This window comes from Cupressus sempervirens, chromosome 6, assembly GCF_028749045.1.
Source record: "Cupressus sempervirens isolate cs-2001-9-10 chromosome 6, ASM2874904v1, whole genome shotgun sequence".
NCBI classification, from domain to species: domain Eukaryota; kingdom Viridiplantae; phylum Streptophyta; class Pinopsida; order Cupressales; family Cupressaceae; genus Cupressus; species Cupressus sempervirens.
The window spans coordinates 280938589-280962804 of NC_143123.1; the positions used below are offsets into that span (position 1 = coordinate 280938589).

Below are 24216 nucleotides of genomic sequence, written 5' to 3' on the forward strand. Positions count from 1 at the left end.
CAAAAAGGTTCATACAATGAAAACAAGAACATTTGATTCATGCTTCAACATTTGTTTTGTATCATCCAGTCTCAAAATCTTGAAAATTTAAATGTTTTTTGTTCAGTCAAGAATTTAAGTCAACTGAAAAACCAGTTTTCAAAATAGTGCAACATGCATATGGAAAATAGAACTGAGAATGGGAACATGAAGATTCAAAATTTTAGTTGATTCTTTCATACCACCATCCTTATATTGCCTTTTCTTCCTTTTGGAAGCATGATTTGCTCCATTAAATGCTAGAAGCGGAACCATTTTTATTAGTTTTATAATTAATCAATTCTAATGCATGGCTTACATAATGGTATTTTTCAATCTACCAAATTGCCATCCACATGCTTCTCAATTCTCACTTTGTTGGAAATAGTTACGGGAATGACTGAATTTGATCTATCCCTTTTGAGCAACACGTGACAAGGATCTCTACATCATCTTACATTTGTCAATATAACTCTATGAATGCTTTTAATATTTGTTTGTGAAATGAATGCTATTTGAATGGAAGGAATAATGTTTATGAATTATGGATACGAGGGAATATCGAACTTCAAGACTTCGGACGTTAACCCACTCTCACAAAATAAACTGCAGACCAGTCCCTTATCCAACCTTGGGCAAATAGAGTCAAACTTCCACAGACCCTTATATACAACCCTGAGAGACAATGCTTATACCATCTACTACATTATAGACTGAAGCTTCAATTGGCAATACAAACCTTAGTCTAATGGAATTTAATTTCTTCAGAAAACCAATTAGACAAAATTAACATAGATAATGTTTTCATATGTAAATTCTGATAATCAAAGACTTGTATTCAAATTGAATTCTTCTTCATTATTAGTAATTGACTTAAAATCAATATCACAAGCAATAAATCTGAATGAAATATTTTGAACTTGAATTTTTAAGACAAATAAGAACAGGGCTCTTGCATTAAATTTGTAAACATGAGTACTGTAAGCATGCTTTCAGCACTCAAGTTTTAAATTTTTAAAACATAACTCTGTGAAGGAATTTTTCTAATTTCCTGTAGCACATTATAATGGTTTTAGACTAATGATGTTTTTGTAAAACATTCTAAAGAAGAAGCATTAGAGAGGGTAATTGAACTTGAACTTTGAACCTCACCATCCAAGTTCAATGTTTAAATTTTGGATACCCATGGTTCAATGTTCAAAGCTTGAAATGTAGTTCAGATAAATAAGGTTCAAGTGCCACGATTTGAAGTCAAAAATCAGTTTTGGAGTTCAAGGTCTAAGGTTGATGGTTCAAGAGTGCAGATCCGTCAGTATAAAAGTTCCAAGGTTCAATACCACAGATGTGAATCCGAGTTCATACTCTAAGTTCAAGTGCTCTAAATTCAAATTCAAAGGCATCAGGTTTTGGGTCTCCCAAGAAAATGAGGCCATGTGACTAGAAGGGTTAATGAAGATGAAATTTCCCAATCGGTGATAACATTATTATATGTGGAAGATTTGAATGCTTTATATTTTGGGGTCTCAAAAAAAAGTGCATTCAAAATGGATGGTAGCAATACAAGAGGTTTTAGTAAACACTAATGATCCCCTCCCCAAAGAACATGAATGACATTACCATATCCTGTACTCCAGACAGAGACCCTAAGACAAATGGTGAGGATCGTGGTTTTCAAGGTACCATGGGAGTCGAGCTTGAGGCCTATATCACAGTGGAGGAGGTAGAATCAACATTGAAGGTGCATCCATTCACCATCGAGCATGTGTGGAACACAGGCCACCAACCATACGACATATTGCGAAGATGACAAGTATACATCCCTCTTGCACTAACTTATAGAATAGAGAACATATGTCCATCTCTGCATATGAAGACCCAAATACGGAGAGTTGCAGATCCACATTCACTATTTGATTGTCACATCCCTGTTGAGCATGGAGAATGTGAACCAAATGTTTGACAGAATGCTTAAAGGCATTTCCAAATATGCAAACACATAAGGTTTGGCATGGGCATCATAACCATAAAGCTGACAATCCAACCTTTACATTTATGAAACATGGCTCGTGTCGGGTATTAAAAGGCCTTATACAACTCTAGCAAGCATTACGCTATCAAAGGAATATTATAGTAGAGCATGACCTGGTATGATGGATCTTTGAGAATGATTTCAGAAACATTGAAGTCGGCACACCCCACAAAATATTTGAGCAATCACGAGCCAAAGGTTCCTCCAGTATGTAATGTGAACATACACAAACTCCTCATCGAAATTAATAAATTGGAATAGTTGAGAAGGGAGAACTTGTTGGATGTGCAACTTTGTTGGAATTCATTAAGACAGTTATATCTCCTCAAAGTATACCAATGACTCAAAAGAAAGCTAGATAGTGGCGATCCCAAATATCTTGCACAAGTATATCATATTTGTTGATAAAGGAATGAGCACATTCATGAACACGGGAAATGCACTCCATATGTTCGACAAAGTAGCCATCGAAATATGGTTTGCACTTTGCAGGGACATGATCAGGTCAGAGATGGGACATTTATTCCTAAAATATGACGTATATAAAATACCAAAGTAGTGCCCAAATGAATCAAAGGTGGATTGAGAGATCTTGTGATCGAAATTGAACAAGACATTGACATGAAAGAAAACTCATCATGACAAGGACTGAGTGGAATGTCTTCGCCTCTCTATCATATCCCAAAAATGGAGGCATGACTTCATACATCGGAGGAAAACATTGATGGTAACAACTCTACTGTCATTGGCAAATTTTCACACCGAAGACAACCTAGGATGCCTGATACATTATATATAGCAATTGTCATTTATCATGCCTCAGACATTCCGAGCTCCAAAAGTGTGGAAGGGCATTGACATACCAATCGGTGATTCATTTGAATGGTGTAAGAATTGCTGAAATATTATATGGGAACAATAGTGAATCATTTAGTGTGTCCCAATGATGCATCTCTCAGATATGATTAGGATGTCATTAGAGTTGGGCTTTTATCCAATGTCGAAGATAAAAATGACAGTTTGAGCTTCAAAGGTTTCCATTTTGAAAGCATCTTGCCACCAAACAATGAGCCAAGCAGAATCATCAGCATATGAAGGAAAACCCATGCCTATTATTTGTATTGGGAAGAGGCCCATCTATAAAATGGAAATATTTTGAGAATTTTAATTTCCAAAGCACCCTCATATCATATAATAACAGAGATGATTGAGCTCTTTTAATTAAATATAGAGTTTCCAATATTTGATAAAGGGCTAATGGAAAAAGTTTATAATAAAGGGAGGCCTCTACAAGAAAGATCACTGGGAACCTAATAAAGATGAGGGGAATCAGTTAGTGATCTCTGAAAAGATTCAGTTACAAACTGACATATTGGAAAGTTCTATTTATTGTAATTTTGGGGGTGAAAAGGAGGGGTTCTTTTGTTTTAGAGGGTCTAGTGGCTGTAAGAGAGATAGCGGGATTTATTTTATATTTTATTTTTTGCATCTTGATTGTACCGACAGAGATAGAATAGTCTTATGGTTATTCTGTTGTGTTTTTCAAATGAAGAAGAATATGCATATATTAGATCTTAAGGTATATATGTGAATTTTGTGCTTGAAATATATCATGTGGTCTTTTCTTCCTAGTTTTGAATATAGTTTTGCATCATTACACCAAGAGATCATGTGACTGTGAATTAGTTGGTTCGCAAACCCGTATTCCGCAGAATAAGTACTTTAATTCCTTTTACATCCTTTGTTATGTGAAAGATTTGATAAGAAATCTTATGGTTGTCTATCGATCTTTCTCTTTGTGATTATAAATCTTATAAGCACATTCATTTCGTGTTTATGGATGGATGTTAAAACCTTGTGTCTTCAGGTTAAAGACATCTATTTATTTAATTCATTGTAAACTTTCAACGAGGGAGCTGTACCTTTCAATTTAGAGGAGAGTTATCAATCAATGATAACTCATCCAACTGTTAGTACCTTTTGTCCTTTTGTTTGTGCATTTTGAGTCATATTTTGCAATTCTTTTCGAAGGACAAATCTGTTTACTAACAAATAAAAATGATCTTTACTTATTTACAATATTTTACATATCCAAAGTGCAAAAAATATTTTATTCCTCCTTATTTCACCTTTTAGCTCTCATTCACTCCTCATCTTCTAATATTTCTCTTTTTACTTCTTATCTGAATTTGTCTTGTTATTCTTTTTTTTAAAAATGATACAGCTCCTATTTATATAATTTCTTTCCAAAGGAGTGACGTGACTTTTGACCAGAAGAGTCACTACTTACTAACTTCACATTTCTTTGTCAATTAAGTCCACCACTTATGAATAATCAATTCTCAAATTAACCATAGAGGTTTAATCTCTTTTCAAGGGATCGTAGGACCCTTAAATCACTATTATTTCTTCAACATCGCTAAAAAAATCTCAGAAAATGTCCTTTTAGATTTGAAATGATGTCAAGTCCTTGCTATGAATTTGGTCCTTAAACTCTGTCACTGACACCTTACTAGATATTATCCTTCATTTTTTTATGCTATCGTCCTTATGTAATAAGCACTGAGTATCTTTGTTCATTGACCTCCGTTGTTCGGAAGATTTTGAAAAAATACATGGTGATTATATTCATCAAGATTTTCTTAGCTGTGCGATGTGGGAAGACTCTTCTTCCACGTACAATATTTCTTTATTATTAATTTAATAATTCTACTAATTAATCTCCTGCTCCCAATATCAAAATTTTTCAACGAATATTTCATTTTCATTATGCTTTAGCTTAATCTTCATATCACTTGTCCATTCTTCCTTTATCTGCTACCATACATATTAACAACTATACAGATTTTATAAAACATTGATTTGAATATGGATAAGAGAATGCACCTTTAGAATGCATTTGTTTATGGACCAGACACAATAGTTTTAGGGCACACAATATGTCATGTAGTCACTTATGGTGCAGATGTTGTTCGGTTTCAAGAATTATTGTCAATCCTCCCAAGCAGAAGCTCCATTGATTTATGCACACAGCGAGCTTCAGGAGATTGGTCTTTATAGCATAATCACTATTGTTTGATCTCTGAAATCAAACCACAATCCATTTGCAGGCTCGTGAATTATTGTCTCCTGGTGAAGTCTTAGTTGCAGCATGATTGCCTTCAGCACCAAGTGAATTTGGCAACATAAGTAACCTTCAATCCTCAACACCAGTGACTTTCGACATCTTATTGTTCCTTTGCGTGTACATGGCTCAGGAAACAAGATATCTGACTTTCTTCTTATCATCTTTGTCTTCCAAAAGTTATCGTTCATATCTATCGCTGTGGCTGGAGACTTCAAACATTCATAGGTCAATTCAATATTATGTGTTATCATAATCTGACTACATTATCACTTTGAGAGGCCTGAGATGCATATTTCATTTTTACAGGACTCCAGATTCCAGCTTGGTAGTCATAGTTTTTCTCTGCAAGACCACTTCTAAATTCTTTCTTCCAAATGCACTCTGCTCTTTTCGATAACTTGAATATATTCTTAAACAATTCATTTTCTATGCAGGTCTGCATATGATTACTGCTGGAGATTTATTCAGAGTAAAACATTTGTTTGACTCCATATTGTCTTCACCGGTGATGGTTGGTTGTTTCTTTCAATTATTTATGAAAAGTGATTATTGTTGTACCAATCTGCTCTTACAGAGACCACACTCCATTTGAAAAAATGTTGCGTATGACACTAAGTATCCAAAGTGTTAGTATAATGTGCAGCTAAGACTCTTGACTGCCATGAATAATAAATCTTTCTTCTTGATACCACCATATAATATTTTTCTCTCTGTTTACAAGCAGCAGCATCAATCATTTGGGATCAAAATGGTTTGACAGGACTTCTGTCGGAAACGGTGATAAACCAATCTATGCTAAGTTCTTGAAACTATTCTATATAGAATGATCTCGAAAACCTGGCAAGATTGACTGCAAGATCGCTGATAATTGCCAGCGCTCCTATAACTTTCAAGGAAAAAACATCAACCAGAGATCGATCATCACCTTTAGTGCCATCTTATGATCTAAAATAGCCATAAGGTAGTGAAAAATGAAAGGGAGAATTCTGCTTATTATATCAGTGTTAACTGCTTTCATTACACCTGAGGTCTCCATTATCAAGGCGACACAAAGCGTAACTGAAATTGAAAAGTATGGTTGATATTTCACCAGAGATATGCTGTATTCACATTTAGTTTCCAGAATTGTCAATTCACTTTGTTAATTGTGGAACAAGAACATGTCTGGGAAGAGAATCACCTAATTCTTTTACTCGTAGAAAATGCCATTTCGTTGCTTTCAAATTTGCACAAATAAATCCTTACTAGGTATTCTAGCATAATAGACTCTAATATGCATGATGAATTTCTTTTTAAAGTCTTCAACATCATAAATGGAGGTCCTGATTTTTGTTGTCGGTAAATTATAAAGCAGCCGATAGGTAGATTAGCATGTAGTCAGTAATTGTTACGTAGCCGATAGGCCCCTTCGGGAAGGTTCTTGTTATGTAGCCGACAGACCCCTTCAGGAAGGTTCTTCGGAATGGTATATGTACACAGTCTGAAATTGTTGTAATCATCATTGTAAGCACTATGGAATCTCTTCAGCATATATGTGAATAATAAAAGGAGTATTGTTGTGTTATATGTTCTTTTCTATTGTCTGTATGCATTAATAAACTGTTTACCCCAACGGTAAACATTTGGAGCCGTTGCCCAATGGACCTGGAACGAAGGCATAGGAATGAAGACTAATGCCGAATCAGCTTAACAAGGATAGAAATAAGATAAAGGGAAAAGATGGAATATGCACTGCACAAGAAAATTTAATTTTAGCACAATAAGCCGAGCGTAGATGGAGGTTTCAGCAGATTACCGATGGACACCAAAGCACCGAGGAATTGTTGGAAGAGACTCGATAGTGGTTGAATTTGGTGGAAGAAACAAGGGAGGAATTTCTGAACCTGTATACGCCGAGGGAAGAGAATCCAGATGGAAGCGAATCAACTTGCATGGCTCGGAGTGCCAAGGGAGCACAAGTGTGGAGTGAACTTTTCATTCATGATACACTTCCGGAAGGAACAACTTCGCTTGAGGAAAACCCTTTTTCACCAAATAACACGACTATTGGAAATAAGATGACTGTCCGAAACAACGTGGGTGTGCAAAACAGCGTGGGTGTGCAGAACAGCGCGAGTGTTCAGAACAGTTGGGTGTGCAGAACAATGTGGGTGTGCAAAACAGTGTGGGTACACAACAAATACCTCCAACTCGAATAGTAATGGCTGGACCAAAGGAAAAATTGCCAAAGTTCGATGGTGATGGAACGGCCGATCCAATCAAACACTGTAAGATATGCGAAACAAGTTAGATGGCGAATGGCGTAACCGACACAGATGAATGGGTCTGACAATTTCCAGCAACCCTAAGGGGTGTACAAATGGATTTGTTTGCCGATGTCGATCCCCAAAAATTAACTACATGGGAGGGAGTTAAAAAAGAGTTTATCATCAAGTTTCAATTGCTGCGAGACAACAATGAGATCGTAGCAAAAATATACACCACAAAGCAAGGGAAAAATGAGACAGTTTGTGTATATGCCAAAAAACTAAAAGAATTAATAAATACAATGGAAAGTAAGCCGACAGATGGGCTTAAAAAGCGATGGTTCATTGAAAGATTACGCTTGGAGTTAAGGAAGAAAATGAAGATTGTGCCACCATCATCATACACCAAAGCATACAATCGGGCGATGGACTTAGAGAGTGAACAGAAAACAAAAAAGAAGAAAAAAAGTAGCTCATTCGACTTAGATGACTCATCTTCAAAAGAAGACAGCAGTGGTGATGAAAAGGATAGTAAGAAGGTCTGAGCTCTCAAGAAAGATATGATTAGAATGATGAAGGAATTTAATAATATGCAGAAAGAGACAAAGGGAAACGAGCTATGGTGCATAGAATGCAAGACAAAAGGTCACACAAAGGAATCCTATCCTAAGAACCAGTTCTGTTAGGTCTGCCAAATTATGGGACATTCCACAAAAGAATGCCCCTTCAATATGAAAACAATAGGGCATCAACTAGTGCTCCTGACACAAGAGGCTTCCACGTCAGGAGGGAGTGGAAACACCAGCAATGACAGTGCCACTTCGGGTGGGTATAGAAATAATAGAAGAGGGCAAAAAAAAAATACCAACAATAATAATGGGGGCCGCAGCCGAATTTAGTACTATACAAACTACCGCCCAATGGTCCAATGTCGAGCATGCAATTTGTGGGGCCACTTTGCACGGAACTGTACATCAGCGAATACACCAAAGTTGTTATGTCGATGGTGCGGTCTTGGAGATCATGAAGATGCCAAGTGCCCGAAATCAGGAGTGAATTTGATCAGCATTGGCATCGACGAAGAAGTCTTAGCAATCACCCATAGACAAGCAAAATTGTACCCCAACCCGACAAAAGAAAAGAAGAGATTGGAAGAAGCGCAGGCTTAAATTGAAAAAGCAACGCAGGCAGAAAAATCACAATTGAAGGACACTACCAGTACCTCAATGAGGAACTGCGCAGAACAAAACATCATACGATAGATATTACAAACTGAAATACTAGTCAAGTTAAATGATCTGATCCTCACAATGCCTCAACTATGGACAACACTCACAAACATAGCCTTGATTGCTAAACTACCAAGAGAACATGGAAGGGAAAAGGAAAGCGGAGCAAGTACAATGGACCTAGTGCTGCTAGCGCTCATATCCGGACGGCATCCGACGGTTGTAGAGATGGTTATATTAGGAACGATCCTTTCAGACACAATTGTGGATAGAGGTTCAGGGGTAAACATCCTACCAGAAGATACCTTGAAGAAGTTGGGATAGCCGACATCGTGGCCACCTACATTCCAGTTGCTCACGGCAGACCAGCATGAGATCAAACTGTTGGGAATCCTGATGGCACAATCAGTGACTATTGGAACACATTCGTTCCTACTCGACTTCGTCGTCATCCCACTGAAGAGGAGAGGATATGATGCCATTTTGGGCTGGGGATGGCTTGTACAAGCAAGGGTTAAGCATGACTATAAGAAGAATACACTATCAATGGAAAGTATGGGATGACGATTCATTATTGATTTACACACACAAATGGTGGGCGAAGAAGCCGTATCATCTAATTCCGAAGAAGAGGATGAAGGAAAGCAACGATTGGAATCCAATGAGGAAGGAGTCCTATGGTTGGAAGGTGGATCGACGGACGATGATTTGGATTCGGTGAATGGCCTTTTCCACTGGTAGATAGAGGATTACGAGCTCTTTCTGAGCTGTAATATGTTAAGGGTTGAAAAAGGTGAGAAAGAAGAGGGAAACGAATGTCTAAAGGAATACAGAGAAGCGAAAGAAGGAAAGATAGTTACGACAAAAGCTGAAGGGAAGAACATATAGTACGAACCTAGAAAAAGAAAAAATTCCACTATATGACACAATAAATGGACCGCGCAATAAGAAAATATTACATCGAACCACGAATATAGTAGAAAGGTGTTGGCAGCAAGAAAAACACATCATACAATTTGCATAGGAAACAAAGAGGAAGGGTTTAATAAAAGCTTCAACAGTATGGAGTGAAGGTTCTAAAATCAAGAATACAGTTATTGACAGCAAGGAGTGGCAGCCGACGGAATTCATGGTACCAAGTTTCGAGAACAAGCTTGGAGATATGGAAGTGTGAGGGAGGGATGGTATAATTTAAATAAGCTAGATGAGCGACGACTGCAGGCACAATGGGCCACAGAGGTGACACAGAACAGGTGCAAAGCATGGTACAATAAACACCTAAAATTAAATAAGTTTCAGTCGGGCCAATTAGTGTTGAAGTATGACGGACAGAATGAAATCAAACTAGACAAGTTTAAAGTCAAATGGGTCGGGCCATATCAGTTTCGGGAAGTAGGTGATAACGGAGCAGTAAAGTTATGGACACTGGAGGACAGGAAATTCCGGAAATGGTGAACGGTTGCAAGTTAAAAATATATCATGCGCAACCTGTTCCGTCGTCGATGAATATCGAGGAGCAGTAAAATATTGAGTAAACTTTAAAAAAATTGAAAAAAAAGGAAAAAAAAGCAAAAAAAACGAAGGCATCAAAACACCATATAGTGATCGTACGACAGCATGTAAGCTACCAATACCTCCACCATATGGCAGTCTGAGACCATCTGGCAGGCACCGTACAGTAAATAAAGGTGACAGAGGATTAATGACGGTACGACAATTTTATAGCATATGATGGATACCATATGGTATTTAGAAGCAGAGAATCTAGAGAATTTGCCGTTGAAAGCCACTATGCGACCAGGTAGAACAATTAAAATTGGTGGACTATACAACGTATGGAGTCAGAAAGGAGAAAAGAAAATATAGCCGTATGGTGCTCGATAACAAGCCAACTAAACTTATAAAGGTTAGTCAGTACGGTAGTAAGTTTAGACCGTATAGTAGAAAAGAAGAGGGCAAGTAAATAACGATGGCCATATGGTGAAGGAAAAGCAGAGGGATGGCCGTACGGTGAAGAAGTAGAGGGATAACAAAAGCACGATGAATAGGCAAGGAAGCCTGCAGAGACCGTACGTTTTGTGCAGGACACAGAGGTCATACGACAAGTTCAGGAGAGACTAGGCGGCAATAAGTCACAGATTAGCAGAAAGCATTGCACACAACAAAGCAGTATACAACACGATATGGATTGTATGACCGCATTGTAGGAGGAGCAAAAAAAAAACGACAACAAATAAAAAATGTTCAGAATGAATAATGCATGATGCCCAAGGGAAGGGAAAGACATAAACAGGTAGTAAAACATAAGCAGTTGGCAGAAAGAGTGTGGGATTGGAAGAAAATCACAAAGATGGTGTATTCCATAGAGTTTTGTGTGGGTTTGAGAGTGCTAATTTGGTCTTGGTGGCGGGGGTGCTGCTCCTCGATCCCGTTGGGGGCGATGCCCCCTAGACCCCCAGTAGGTGCAGTTATTAGTCGTGGGAAGTGTGACCAGTTGATGAGACCTGGAGTTGCTGCAGGCATAGAGTGTCTATGTACCAGAGGTAGAGAGAGGACTAGAGCAAGCCTTTCAAGAGGGGTGATACGCTTTGAGGCACTTGGAGTAGGTGTTGGACGTGAAGCTGTCTTGGTGGATGCATAGAGAGCTCGGGAGGAGCTGATCATCCAGTTGAAGGCAGTTCAACAACAATTGGCTCAATGTACCTAGGAATTGGAAGGAGAGAGCAATATGGGGGGATATTTTGTAATTGTCGTCTAGAGATGACTTTTCTTTTTGGGGGGGATGATGTTGTCAGTAAATTATAAAGTGGCCAACGAGTAGATTAGCATGTAGTCGGTAATTGTTATGTAGCTGATGGGCCCCTTTGGGAAGGTTCTTGTTATGTAGCCAATGGACCCCTTCGGGAAGGTTCTTTGGAATGGTATATGTACACCATCCGAAATTGTTGTAATCATCATTGTAAGCACTAAGTAATCTCTTCGGCATATATGCGAATAATAAAAGGAGTACTGCTGTGTTACATGTTCTTGTCTATTGTCTGTATGCGTCAATAAACCATTTACCCCATACGGTAAACAATTTTTGCCAAAAAATAGGGCTCCATCATAACCTACACATACAAATTGAAACCACAAATAAATATATTATATTTTAACCAACAAAAATAGCAAACAAACTAAATTAGTTTTAATTTTTTTTAACATAGCTGAAACTTGAAAAGAAAAAGTTGTAGGGTTTGAAATTTTTAAGAAAATTTTAGATTCTAGAGAAAACTATGAATTTTTTTAATTAAAAATGTTTAAAATTGACATTAAATTTTTTTCATTATGCTCTAAATCTGTTTAGAGTACTTACAAAGTGTTGTTATAAAATTTCTATAAACCAAGATGCAACAAAGAGAAGATAAAATGATTTATTTAAAAAGAAGAAAAAGAAATTTGAAAACTTAACTTTGGATCTTATTTTGCTTCAAAAACATCTTCAAATCCACTAAAGATAGCTCTAGATCCCTGAATATAACCTTTCAAAGCCTTGGAAGCTTATTCCTTTTCCTAGAGAGCAATATACAACTCACAAACTGCATAATAGGCTTTTCTTTTGGTCTTAACACCTATTACGCAATTGCTTCCGATAAGCTTATCAACAATAAGTTGTCAACTTATCAGTGGTAAAGTTCAGCAATAAAAGTGTGGTATTTTTTTGATATGTGAAATATATTTTTGATAAATTGACCTATCATTGATACATATAGATGATAATACATCTATGAATTGATGAGCTTAAGGGGCTTTATAATGAATGGTTTGTAAGGTACAAAACTAGCTAAAGGTTTTACAAATGGGGTTGCAAGAAAAGTTAAGTTCACCACAGAGGAAACTTTGTGGTTAAATTCACTTGAGCTTGCGTAGTATTGGGATGGGTGACCTCTTGAGATGTCGGGTGCGTCACCTTTGTGAGCATCACCTAGATGCAATGAGTGCTAAGTGTTCCATTCATTCTCATGAGAGATGGATTCTTGTAAACCATTACTCATGAAACATTTGTAAATGAGTTTGACTCAAAAACTATACACTTGAATACTAATGGAAATATCATGATTATAAACATACAATATTTAACTCAAAGATAATCTCCAAGGAGTTTTTTGTTGATTGTTCACAAGGATAGATATTTATCACCATAAAAACAGCCATCAAATTAGAAATCATTTATAATTATTTTTTAGTTTGTGATTTCTCATGCATTTCTATGAACTGTTATGATTTCTTGAAGTGTCCTATTATAGGAATTTGGACTTGTATTTTGGTGCTTACATCATCAAAGGTATTAGGTTTACACCATTGTTATTATGCATTTCAGATTTGTTGTACATAGTTACATTTTCTACTCTAGGACCTCCTTTGGCCTTGTACTTCTCTGGTAGTATTCAATGCACTTTCAAGTTCCCGTGGGCCTAGTTTTGGTCGTCAATGGACATTATTCTATTTTGATCTGTTTTATACGTATTTTTATTTTCTATTATTCATTTCTCATCTCTTGTTTCTTAAGAACCAAATATTGAAATTATATTATTCTATTTTGATTTTATCATGGTGCTCTTAGGATTTTTATCATGTATCAGATAAATAACTTTTACCTTTTTATTTATTTTTGTAGGGTGTTAAACTTGATGATTTGGAGATATTACGAGTGGTTTTTGGAATTTTTCCGACATATCGTGACAGGTATAGACAAAGGGAAGTATAGACGCAAAGACAATGTTCCTTAATCTTCTTTTCTAAGCTCAAGAAAGGAAAGATACTAAATTGGATGGAGTGAAATATTTCTCTTATTAATGATAAATATAAGTTCATTATAAAGAAAAAAACATTTTATTTTCATGACCAAAGAGAGGAAGAAAAATTATTGTAACAAGTCAAACAAGAGGTGAAACTTCTTAGGGTGTGCTTGAAATGATCAAAAGGTGCATTGAGGATGTGCTAAAGGAAGAAATAATAAAATTAGAACTTTACTATATTGCTAGAATCTCCTAGTTAGCAAATCACTAAACTTAAATCAAGCCTTGATCAACAAAATCTTGCAATATTGCAAGATGATACTATTTCAATTTTATAATTAGATTGTTGTAGATAAGTTCACTATAGTCAACTTAATTAGATTGTTGCAAGACGATACTATTTCAATTTTATAATTAGATTGTTGCAGATAAGTTCACTATAGTCAACATATGAAATAACTTGTTACGGTAATATGATTTAATTGTGGAGAAACTCCTTGTAGGGAGCATGTCAAAGGGGTGGAAGCATTGTCAGAAAAGACTTGGGCAGAGGGGCACCACCATCACTAGGCAAATAAGTATGAATCTTGAATCACCATGGCTAAGGCTAAATGACTAGGCAAGCAAGAGTGTACGTTGGACAATACTATGAGCTACTTGGTCAAACATATAAAATATATAGCTATCATTATCAAAATTCATGTTCAAAACCATTACCTTTGTTGTTTTATGATGGCATCTCCATTTTTCTTGATCATCATATATATACATATGCATATATGTATATAAATGTATGATGCCACCATGACATTAAATCTCAAGTTCGTCTCCAGTAACATATATATAAATATATACATGCATATATATCGAGAGGATATAAGGTTAGAATAAATCATAATCCTCTGAATTACGAACATATACAAATATACATATTTTAATAGATACAACCTTGGACATAATAATAGCATGATGGCATCATTTTTGAAAATTATATATATATATATATATATATATATATATATATATATATATTTATTTATTTTTTAATAGATTTTCAAAGGGGCTCTCTAAATATTTCAAACTTATAACTCTCTTTGTGAGCCGTCGAGTACACTTGGCGCTCCTTTTCATCTTTCTAAATCAGTGAACCAAGAAACCGATGATCTTTTTTTTTTTGAAATTGCCACTTTGGGCTGCGACTTAAGTTCAAGACTTCTCTTATTTCCAAGGACAACATCGACTCCTTTTTCTTGCATTTGACTCCTTACTTGCATCAACTCTTTTCTTCTCATACAGCTCCCATTACTATATGTGATACTGAGCATCACTATTGTACGGGTTCCTTGTATCAAATTGTACGCTTTGGCCTTTTTCAGTTCAGCCCATTGTGAGCCGGCCAGTCAGGACTTTTTGAGTTTTAATATCATTGATCAAGTTATGTTGATACCTCTGCTCTTATCTTTATATCAAAAAATTGATGAATGTAGTGAATTTAATATGCCATTGTTCTTCCATTAAAGTGTATCCATGTTACAAATCGATTATTAAATGATCAGTTTATGCTGGCCAATCTTTCTTAATATCTACGACAAACTGTTATGCATCTGAATTCAGATTGAATATGCAATGTGTGTCTCTTATTATGAGCAGTCTCCATTTACTTCTTATGATACAAATTTTTAGTAAACAAGTGTGAAGTTTTTGATTCACAAAGACAAGATATTGAAATACCATCTATGTTTCAGCTGAGTGCCAGCAATGAACTGCTAATGGATGAATTTCCATTATTGATCGAATACCAAGGACTCACCCTGGCTAGATGGCCAATGAAACGGGGTGAAGAGGTGAAGGAGATTCCTACAAAAAGGAAGAACAAAAATCAGAACTATCATATATGATAACTTATTTACTTAAACTTTAAGAACTTTCAGGTAAGCTCATGTTTTTCCAATATATAACATGTTGTCAAGTTGAGCAGTGGAATTAAGTACCAGGATACTTAGTGGTTAGACAAGGTGTTCCATGTCTAATTTAGGTAGGGAGGGCCTTTCTAGAATGAGATTATGTGGGGATATTTTAATGGTCTACCGTTGGGAGTTTAAGCCCCTGACAATGTTTCCTCTCTACACAAGATGTCAAAGCATGCACCAGAGAAATATGAGTTATGCATTCAAACATTTGTTGGTAACAGATATTTTACTTTTATGATGTTTATACAAGTAGAAGATATTGATGGATTGATTTATATCATTGATTCAATTAGTTCCTTCACTGAAAGCAACGTTTCTCGTCAATATAATTGGCAACTAGTTAGATTGGTTGATCTTCCAAGTGAACATGAAATATATCTATATGCAAGAGATAGGTTTATCTAATGGATTGTTATTTCAATTTTTCATTTATGTGAATAATGAATATGAGTGTATATCTTCTAACTGTATGTTATTGCCATAGTTAGCAATGGAAAGAGAAGGGATGATATAGTGGTATTTGATGCCCTAATTGATAAGTGGTATTTGATGCCCTAATTGATACAGTGGTATTTGATGCCCTAAATAATATAGTGGTATTTGATGGTATTTGTCATTTCGATAAAGTGGTATAGCTATTTGTTCCTAATCAGTATATATGGACTAACCTTGGTTTTGCAGAAGCATCCCTAGATGGATTTCAGTTTTGAATTCTACAATATGTAGATTTTAAATTCCTTGTTAAATTCATTGATGGTGTCTTCAATTGTTAGTAATGAAATTTCCATTTAACTGGTTGTAACCATTAATCTCATTTGCATGAAGATATATGTTATAACTATCTACCTATGAATATGAAGTATTAACCATATTTTTTGATATGACTAGTGGTTAGCTAAGACCCAGATAAAGTGGATGTTACAGGTTCCTCTTAGCCTTCTTGAGAAAAAAACCTCCTTGGGTATAGTATGTTTGGGTAAAGTGTGTGTGTGTATGTGTGTGTGCATTAAAGACATATAGAACTGTAAAAATGTATACACTTGGTAATATGATGTTCCATCATTTCATCAATGTCCAATGCCAAAGTGGTAGTGATAAAGATAAATATTTATGCCAATCAATAGTCCAAAATTCGATTATATATATATATATATATATATATATATATATGTATGTATGTATGTATGTATGTATTTATACGTGTATATGTATAGAGAGAGAGAGAGAGAGAGTTACCCTTAAAATGCCTATGTTTACTGCATAGGTTAATTAAGAATTGCACACAGATAATGAACACGAACACGAAGAGTAGAACTCTTATTATTATTATTCGCATATGCTAGAACATTACAGTATGCTTGAATGATATGATCCGATCATAAGATGAATACAATGCTTCCTGAAGGGGTTATAAATACTTTCCGAAGAACTTTCCCGAAGGAGTCCGTCGGCCACATACATGTCGTTACATAAAAACCTTTCCGAAGGGATCCGTTGGCTGATACACAATTTCCTTTCCGAAGGGACCCGCCGACCGATACACAATTTCCTTCCCGAAGGGACCCGTCGGCTGATACACAATTTCCTTCCCGAAGGGACCCGTCGGCTGATACACAATTTCTACCGACGATAGCCTAAGTCGAGAATGTTAATGTTTTAGCATCAGTAGAAGTAAATGATGCTTGTCTAATATACTAATTTGTATTTATGTTCTCAGATAAATGTTCATTTTAGTTACATATATATACACATATACATGTATATGTATATTGTTTCGAATAAACCAATAACATTATCGGCTAAGAGAATATCAACTGATTGCATTATATATTAGCGAAGGTTATGATATTATCAAACGTTGCAAGTAGTGACAGTATTACTTGTGATTGTTGACTACATTATGTTTAAGATTACATTGTATTAACAAGGCACTTATTGGTCATGCCATTGTAGAGGCATGACTCTTTGTGGCCAAAGGCCACTTAGAGCCATGACTCTACGGGGGTCATGACCCTTTGCTGCTATATATATATTCGGGTAATCAGATCGCTATAGAACAACATCGATATACGGCATCTTGGACTCAACGATCTGCATTCAAATAATCATCATCACTTCTCTTTATTATCTAATTTGCAGGGTCATTGTTACATACAGTATACATCTCACATTATCAACAATATTCAAAGAAGTAGATTTTGCATACAAAATCAGAGATCATCAGTATTTGGAGGGCAACTCTGCTCTACAATAATACAAGTAAGAGTTTCTATTGTTTCCATATTTGTTGTAAGAGTTTTATCTATCAGAGATACATAAAATCTAACATGGTATTAGAGCCATTCTGATAAGAAAAACTATTACTCAAAATTAAAAGGAATAAATCATATTATTAAAATGGTGAATCATGTGAGACTAGAAGATAGGTTTGAGGGTGCATCTAATTTCTCATCATGGAAAATTAGAGTTGGAATTAGAAGAATATATTGAAACAAGCATGTCTATGCCTGAAAATGAGCCGAAGAAAGTAACATGGAAAAAACATAATAACAAAGCAATGAATATCATTATAGATTCTGGAAAAGATCATATTCTCCCATCCATATCTAGTCTCAAGACTGCATTTGAGATGTTCTCCACAATTCGAGATACATTTGAAATCAACAATACGAGTAGATTATTAACTCTAAACAAGATCTACTATATATAAAGATGAGAAATGGAGAATCTATTACCTCATACTTTTAAAAAATTTCTAAACTAAAAAATCAACTTGCAACAATGGAAAATCGAGCTGATGACAAAGAACTCAACATGATAGCACTAAAAGGTCTTTCTCTATCATTGGAAACATTTATTTGAGGTTTAAGCTCTCGACTTGAACTCCCCAAATTTGATTTATTAAAGAATGAATGCACATAAGAAGAATCTAGATTAGTCTCAAGAAGATCAAGAGGGAGAAATTCAAACGCTTCATGTGAAATCAAAAGAGAAAAGGAAATTCAAATATAACAAAAAGGAATCTAACAAATCATAGAAGCAACGTGATTGGTCCAAAGTTAGATGTTTTAAATGTGATAAAATTGGTCACTCCCATAATTTCTGCCCTGAAAAGAAGAAAATTCAAGCAGCCTTAGCATAAATCAAAGAAGAGAGTGCAGAGAAAGAAGAAAGAGAAAACTATGCTTTTGACATAGCCCTTTCAAGTGAATTAAACTCTAACCACAACACTCGGATCATAGACATTGGAGCATCTCGACGCATCACAAGTTTTAAAGACAAATTTGAAACCTTCTCCGAACAAGCCTCAAAAGAAGTTACCATTGGAGATAACTCTACTCATCCTATTAAAGGAATTAGTTCTTGTTCAATTTACCTAAATTCAGGAATTACACTACAACTCAAGAATGTTTAATATGTACTAGGAATAAAGAGAAACCTAGTCTCTATTCCTGGTCTTGTTGATCAAGGATTCAGAATCACATTCCAAGAGGACAAAGTTCTATCATGGCCCAAGAACTCTAATATCAAGAAAGCCATTTCCATCGGATTGAGAGATGGAAGTCTTTATAAACATTGTAATAATAAAAAACTAGCTCATAGTCATGAAACTTCAAATTCCACTAAAATTTGGCATAGGAGACTAGGTCACCTTCACTATCTTGCATTATCATCCAAAGGAAAATTTGTAAAAGGTTTACGTAGTCTAAAAATTGATCATTTAAGTATTTGCAAAGGATGTGCTTTAGGCAAAAATACTAAACAATCATTTCCTAAAAGTGTTCACAAATCTAAATTCATTCTTGAAGTGATCCATACTGTTCTTTGTGGTCCTATGTCTGTACCTTCTCTTAATGGGTGTTTTTTCTATGTAATTTTTATTGATGATTACTCTAGAAGAACCTGGATCTATTTTCTAAAACAAAAAGAATCGGCTGAAGTTTTATCAAAATTCAAAGAGTTCAAAGCCTTAGTTGAAAATCAGTTAGGAAAAAAATAAAAACTCTAAGATTAGACAATGGAAGTGAATATATCTCTGATATTTTAAAGAATTTATGCATTGCTGTTGGGATTAAGAGGGAGTTTTCTGTACCTTATAATCCTCAACAGAATGGAATTGCGGAATGTAAAAATAGATCAATGGTTGAATTGACCAGAGCAATGATGCACAATCAAAACCTTCATACTTCCTTTTGGGCTAAAGCATCTAACGCTGCAGTCTACATTCAAAATAGATGTCCACACTCAGTATTAGAGAACACCACTCTAGAAGAAGTATTCACAGGCATTAAACCTGATCCAAGCCATCTAAGAATATTTGGATGTCCAATTTATATCCACATTCCTAAAGAGAAAAGAACAAAACTAGAACCTTCCGGAAAGAAGGGGATATTTATTGGATATAGTGAAACAACAAAAGGATATAGGGTCTTCATTCCAGGTCAAAGAACAATTGAGATTAGTAGAGATGTGAAATTTGAAGAAGATATTGCTTTTAATATTTCTAGAAACAATGATGAATCTATTATTGAATTTATTCTTGAAGTAGATGAAAATCAACAAACAAAAATTGAGAGCGAGAATGATATTGAACCATCTTCTTCCACTATGTCTAATCATGAAGATTCTGAAAATGTCAATAATAAAAACAGGCTACTTTGGGCTAGGAAAATGATAGAAGAAAATCAAGTTGAACCGGATGAAGTGTTTTGAGAGAGCAAAAGAACAAGAAATCAATCATGTTATGTTGCATTATTAACTGAACTTATAAAAATAGAACCTTTTAATGTCAAAGAAGCACTTTCAAATCAGTTTTGGAAAAAAGCTATGATTGAAGAATATAACTCTATATTAAAAAATGATGTATGGGATGTTGTACCAAGACCTAAGAACAAATCAGTTGTTTCTTCCAAATGGCTATTTAAAATTTAACATGCATCTAATGGCAGCATTGAAAAGTACAAAGCCAGGTTTGTAGTTCGGGGTTTCTCACAGAAAGAAGGCATTGATTATGAAGAAACATTTGCTCCAGTTGCTAGATATACTTCAGTCAGAACCATCTTGGTTATTGCAACATCCAAGTGATGGAAGGTCCATCAAATGGATGTCAAATCAGTGTTCCTTAATGACAAGATTGAAGAAGAAGTCTATATCAAGCAACCAGAAGGATTCAACACTCATGATAGCAAAACTCATGTTTGTAAATTAAAGAAAGCACTTTATGGTCTCAAACAGGCTCCTACAGCATGGTATGAAAGGATAGGCAACTATCTAATGAAGTTAAGATATTCCAAAAATGAAGCTGAGCCCAACTTATATTTCAAAATAGATGGTGATGATATGATCAAATTAGAACCTACTGATTCTACTTACTACAAGAAAATTATTGGATCTTTGATGTATTTGGTGAATACTCATTCTAACATATGTTATGCTACTAACACCTTGAGTTAGTTTATGTGTGCACCAAAGAATATACATCTACATGCAATTAAATACATTTTGAGATATCTTAAGGGTACTATTGGAATGGGAATCAAATATGATAAAGTTAACATTGAACTTCATGGATATTCTGATTCTGATTGGGCAGGCAGTCCTACTGAACGTAAGAGCACTTCTGGATATTGCTTCAGTCTAAGATTTGGTATGGTTTCTTGGTCTAGCAGAAAACAAACTTTAGTTGCATTAAGTTCCATCGAAGCAGAATACGTTGCATCTTCTTTGGGTGCTAGAGAAGCGGTATGGCTACAGAAGTTGTTAGCAGATTTGTTCAAGAGACCTTTGAAGCCCACTGTGATTCATTGTGATAATCAAAGTTGCATCAAGCTTTCAAGCAATCCGATTTTCCACAATCACTCCAAACATATTGAAATTCCTTACCACTACATTCAAGATATGGTGAATTGAGGAATTATTCAACTGGAGTACATTTGTACTAATGAGCAAACAACTGATATCTTTACCAAGTCTCTTGCTAAAGTGAATTTGAAATAATTCAGAGAAAAACTTGGTATGATTAATTTGTAATATTGAATTTAAAAGTTTTAATTCATGTATGTTTATGCTTTTATTGTTGTTTAGTTGCATCATATATGTAATGAAAGGTGACGATCTTTCATGGACATATTTATTCAGAAGGTAATTATTTGTAAGGTTACGATCTTACAAATGATAGGCCTGTTATCATGGACATCTCTAGATATTGCTTCAGGCAATTAGAGATAATAGATAACAAACTTATTTGTTACCATGGACATCTCTAGATATTGTTTCGGACAATTAGAGATCATGGGTAATGAATTGTATATTATTACTATGGACATCTCTAGATATTGTTTTGGACAATTAAAGATCATAGATAACATATTCATTATGTTTACTCTAGATATTATTTCAGACAATTAGAGATCATAATGTATGTTATGATAGTGTTCATAGCTTGGTGATTTTCATTATTTGACTAGTCACTGTTTCATAGTGTTAAGATCAAATAAAGTGATTAGGTATTCTACTCTAAAATCCAAATGGTCTATTACTCCTCCCTTGCTAAAGAGGGAGTGTTAATGTTTTAGCATCAGTAGAAGTAAATGATGCTTGTTTGATATACTAATCTATATTTATGTTCTCAGATAAATGTTCATTGTAGTTATATATATATATATATATATATATATATATATATATATATATATATATATATATATTGTTTGGATTAAACCAATAACATTTTAGCATCAATAGAAGTAAATGATGCTTGTTTGATATACCAATCTGTATTTATGTTCTCAGATAAATGTTCATTGTAGTTACTTACATACATACATACATACATATTGTTTGGATTAAACCAGTAACATTATCGGCTGAGAGAACATCGACTGATTGCATTATATATCAGCAAAGGTTATGATATTATGAAACATTGCACGTAGCGGTAGTATTACTTGTGATTGCCAACTGCATTATGTTTAAGATTACATTGTGTTAACAAGGCAGTTATTGTTCATGCCATCGTAGAGGCATGACTCTTCGTGGCCAAAGGCCATGTAGAGCCATGACTCTATGGGGGTCATGAACCTTTGCTGCTATATATATATTTTGGTAATCAGATCGCTGTAGAACAACATCAATATACGACATCTCAGACTTAGCGATCTGCATTCAAATAATCATCAACACTTTTCTTTATTATCTAATTTGCAGAGTCATTGTTACATACAGTATACATCCCACCTTATCAGCAATATTCAAAGTAGATTTTGCATACAAAATTAGAGATCATCAGTATTTGGAGGGCAACTCTGCTCTACAGTAATACAAGTAAGAGTTTCTATTGTAACAGTTTTATCTATCAGAGATCCATAAAATCTAACAAGGAAAGATAGAGTGACGAGAGAAACATGGTATTTGTATTTGGTTAAACAATGCTTTGTAGCATTTTAGGGTTTTGGGATGCAATAGAAAAATTAAAAATTTCTTCTTATAACTTTTTCGTGTTCAATCCCTGTGGGTATGCCCAAGTACAGACCATGGGTAAGCCCTAGCACATCCCTAGGAAAATGTGTATCCAAACAGATGTATTAGAGGTGGGAAAGTTCTTATAGGCATACATGGTAACTTAGGCTTGAACGTATTGTTTTGGAGAAAAATATGAATAGTATTTATGAAAAGGTCCTTTCTATTATTTACCTTTTTGAACAATTTTTTTGGATGTTTTTAATCTAAAATTAATTGGTTCTTTTCCTAAAATTATGTGATGTCCCATTCTGGAACTAGAATATAATAATTACTAATTATAAAACTAAAATAAAAATAAATAAATACAGAAAACAATTGTAGATGACTAGTAAAACTTATTTATAAGAGACCCTATAATATCGGTTTCTAAAGTCAAGTTATTTTGCTTGAGAATATAATAATTCTAGATTAACAATTTGAAACAAATATACTAGAGGTTTATTAATGGAAATAGAGTTTTAATCTTGAGGAGTTTGATATAATTATATTAAAATAACCTTCATGTTTCTTTTTAATGCTCACTATTATATCTTATTATATCTCTGTAAATATTAGAATGTTTCTAATATTTAGGTGTAGTCTAGAATAGAATGTTTCTATTCTATTCGACTCCCCTCTTTGTATATATAGATCAATTTGATCTCTGATTAATTCATTCAAGTATTTCGCCATTTACATTTGTAACATGGTATCAGAGCTAGGGTTTAAACCCTCTGTGCAAATCGATTGAAAAATTGTGTCTTCAGCTACTGGCGTTCTTGGAAACCCGTAGCTTAGTCTGTAAGTCACAAATCTGAAGGTCGTTTTTTCAAATCTGGAGGTCGTTTTTTCAAATCTGGAGGTCGTTTTTTCAAATCTGTTCACATCTAGATCTCAAAAAGTGGGATTTTTTGGTTGTTTTTTTCAAAAACGGGTCTGTCTATCCCTGGTTGATATTCTGCTCGCGTTTCAGCTGCTGGGTTTTGTTGTTTTTTTCACCTGCAAGCATCTTTTTTCTGCCTTTTTGACCTTTTTGGCCGCCGACTGTTATTCTGCTCGAAACCCTAGTTTTTGACTTCAGAAAATTTTTTTGAGCACATATTTTTGGTGGGTTTTTTGAAATCTCAAATGGGTCTTCATCAGATTTTTGTGGGTGCCTCGTTTTTTGTGCCTCGATTTTCAAGCCAGCGGATCTGGATTTCGACAACATTTTATTTCTAGGTTTTTCGAGCTCTTTTCTGGTTACTTCTCCAATTTTTCTGGGTCTTTCATTTTCTCACCTCGAAGTTTGTGCCATTTGAAATATTCACATATTATAA

The 24216-nt window shown here is 34.9% G+C and overlaps 1 protein-coding gene across 2 annotated transcripts in view; it reads left to right on the forward strand.

The window, feature by feature from the left end:
• Nucleotides 1-24216, forward strand: part of LOC149552313 (Lycopene beta/epsilon cyclase protein) — a 406544-nt gene that overhangs the window by 190923 nt on the left and 191405 nt on the right. For both annotated transcript variants that reach the window (XM_089787837.1, XM_089787838.1), the window contains one exon: nucleotides 13307-13374. In XM_089787837.1, coding sequence (XP_089643963.1) covers nucleotides 13307-13374 — 68 coding nt within the window. The remainder of the gene's footprint in view (nucleotides 1-13306; nucleotides 13375-24216) is intronic.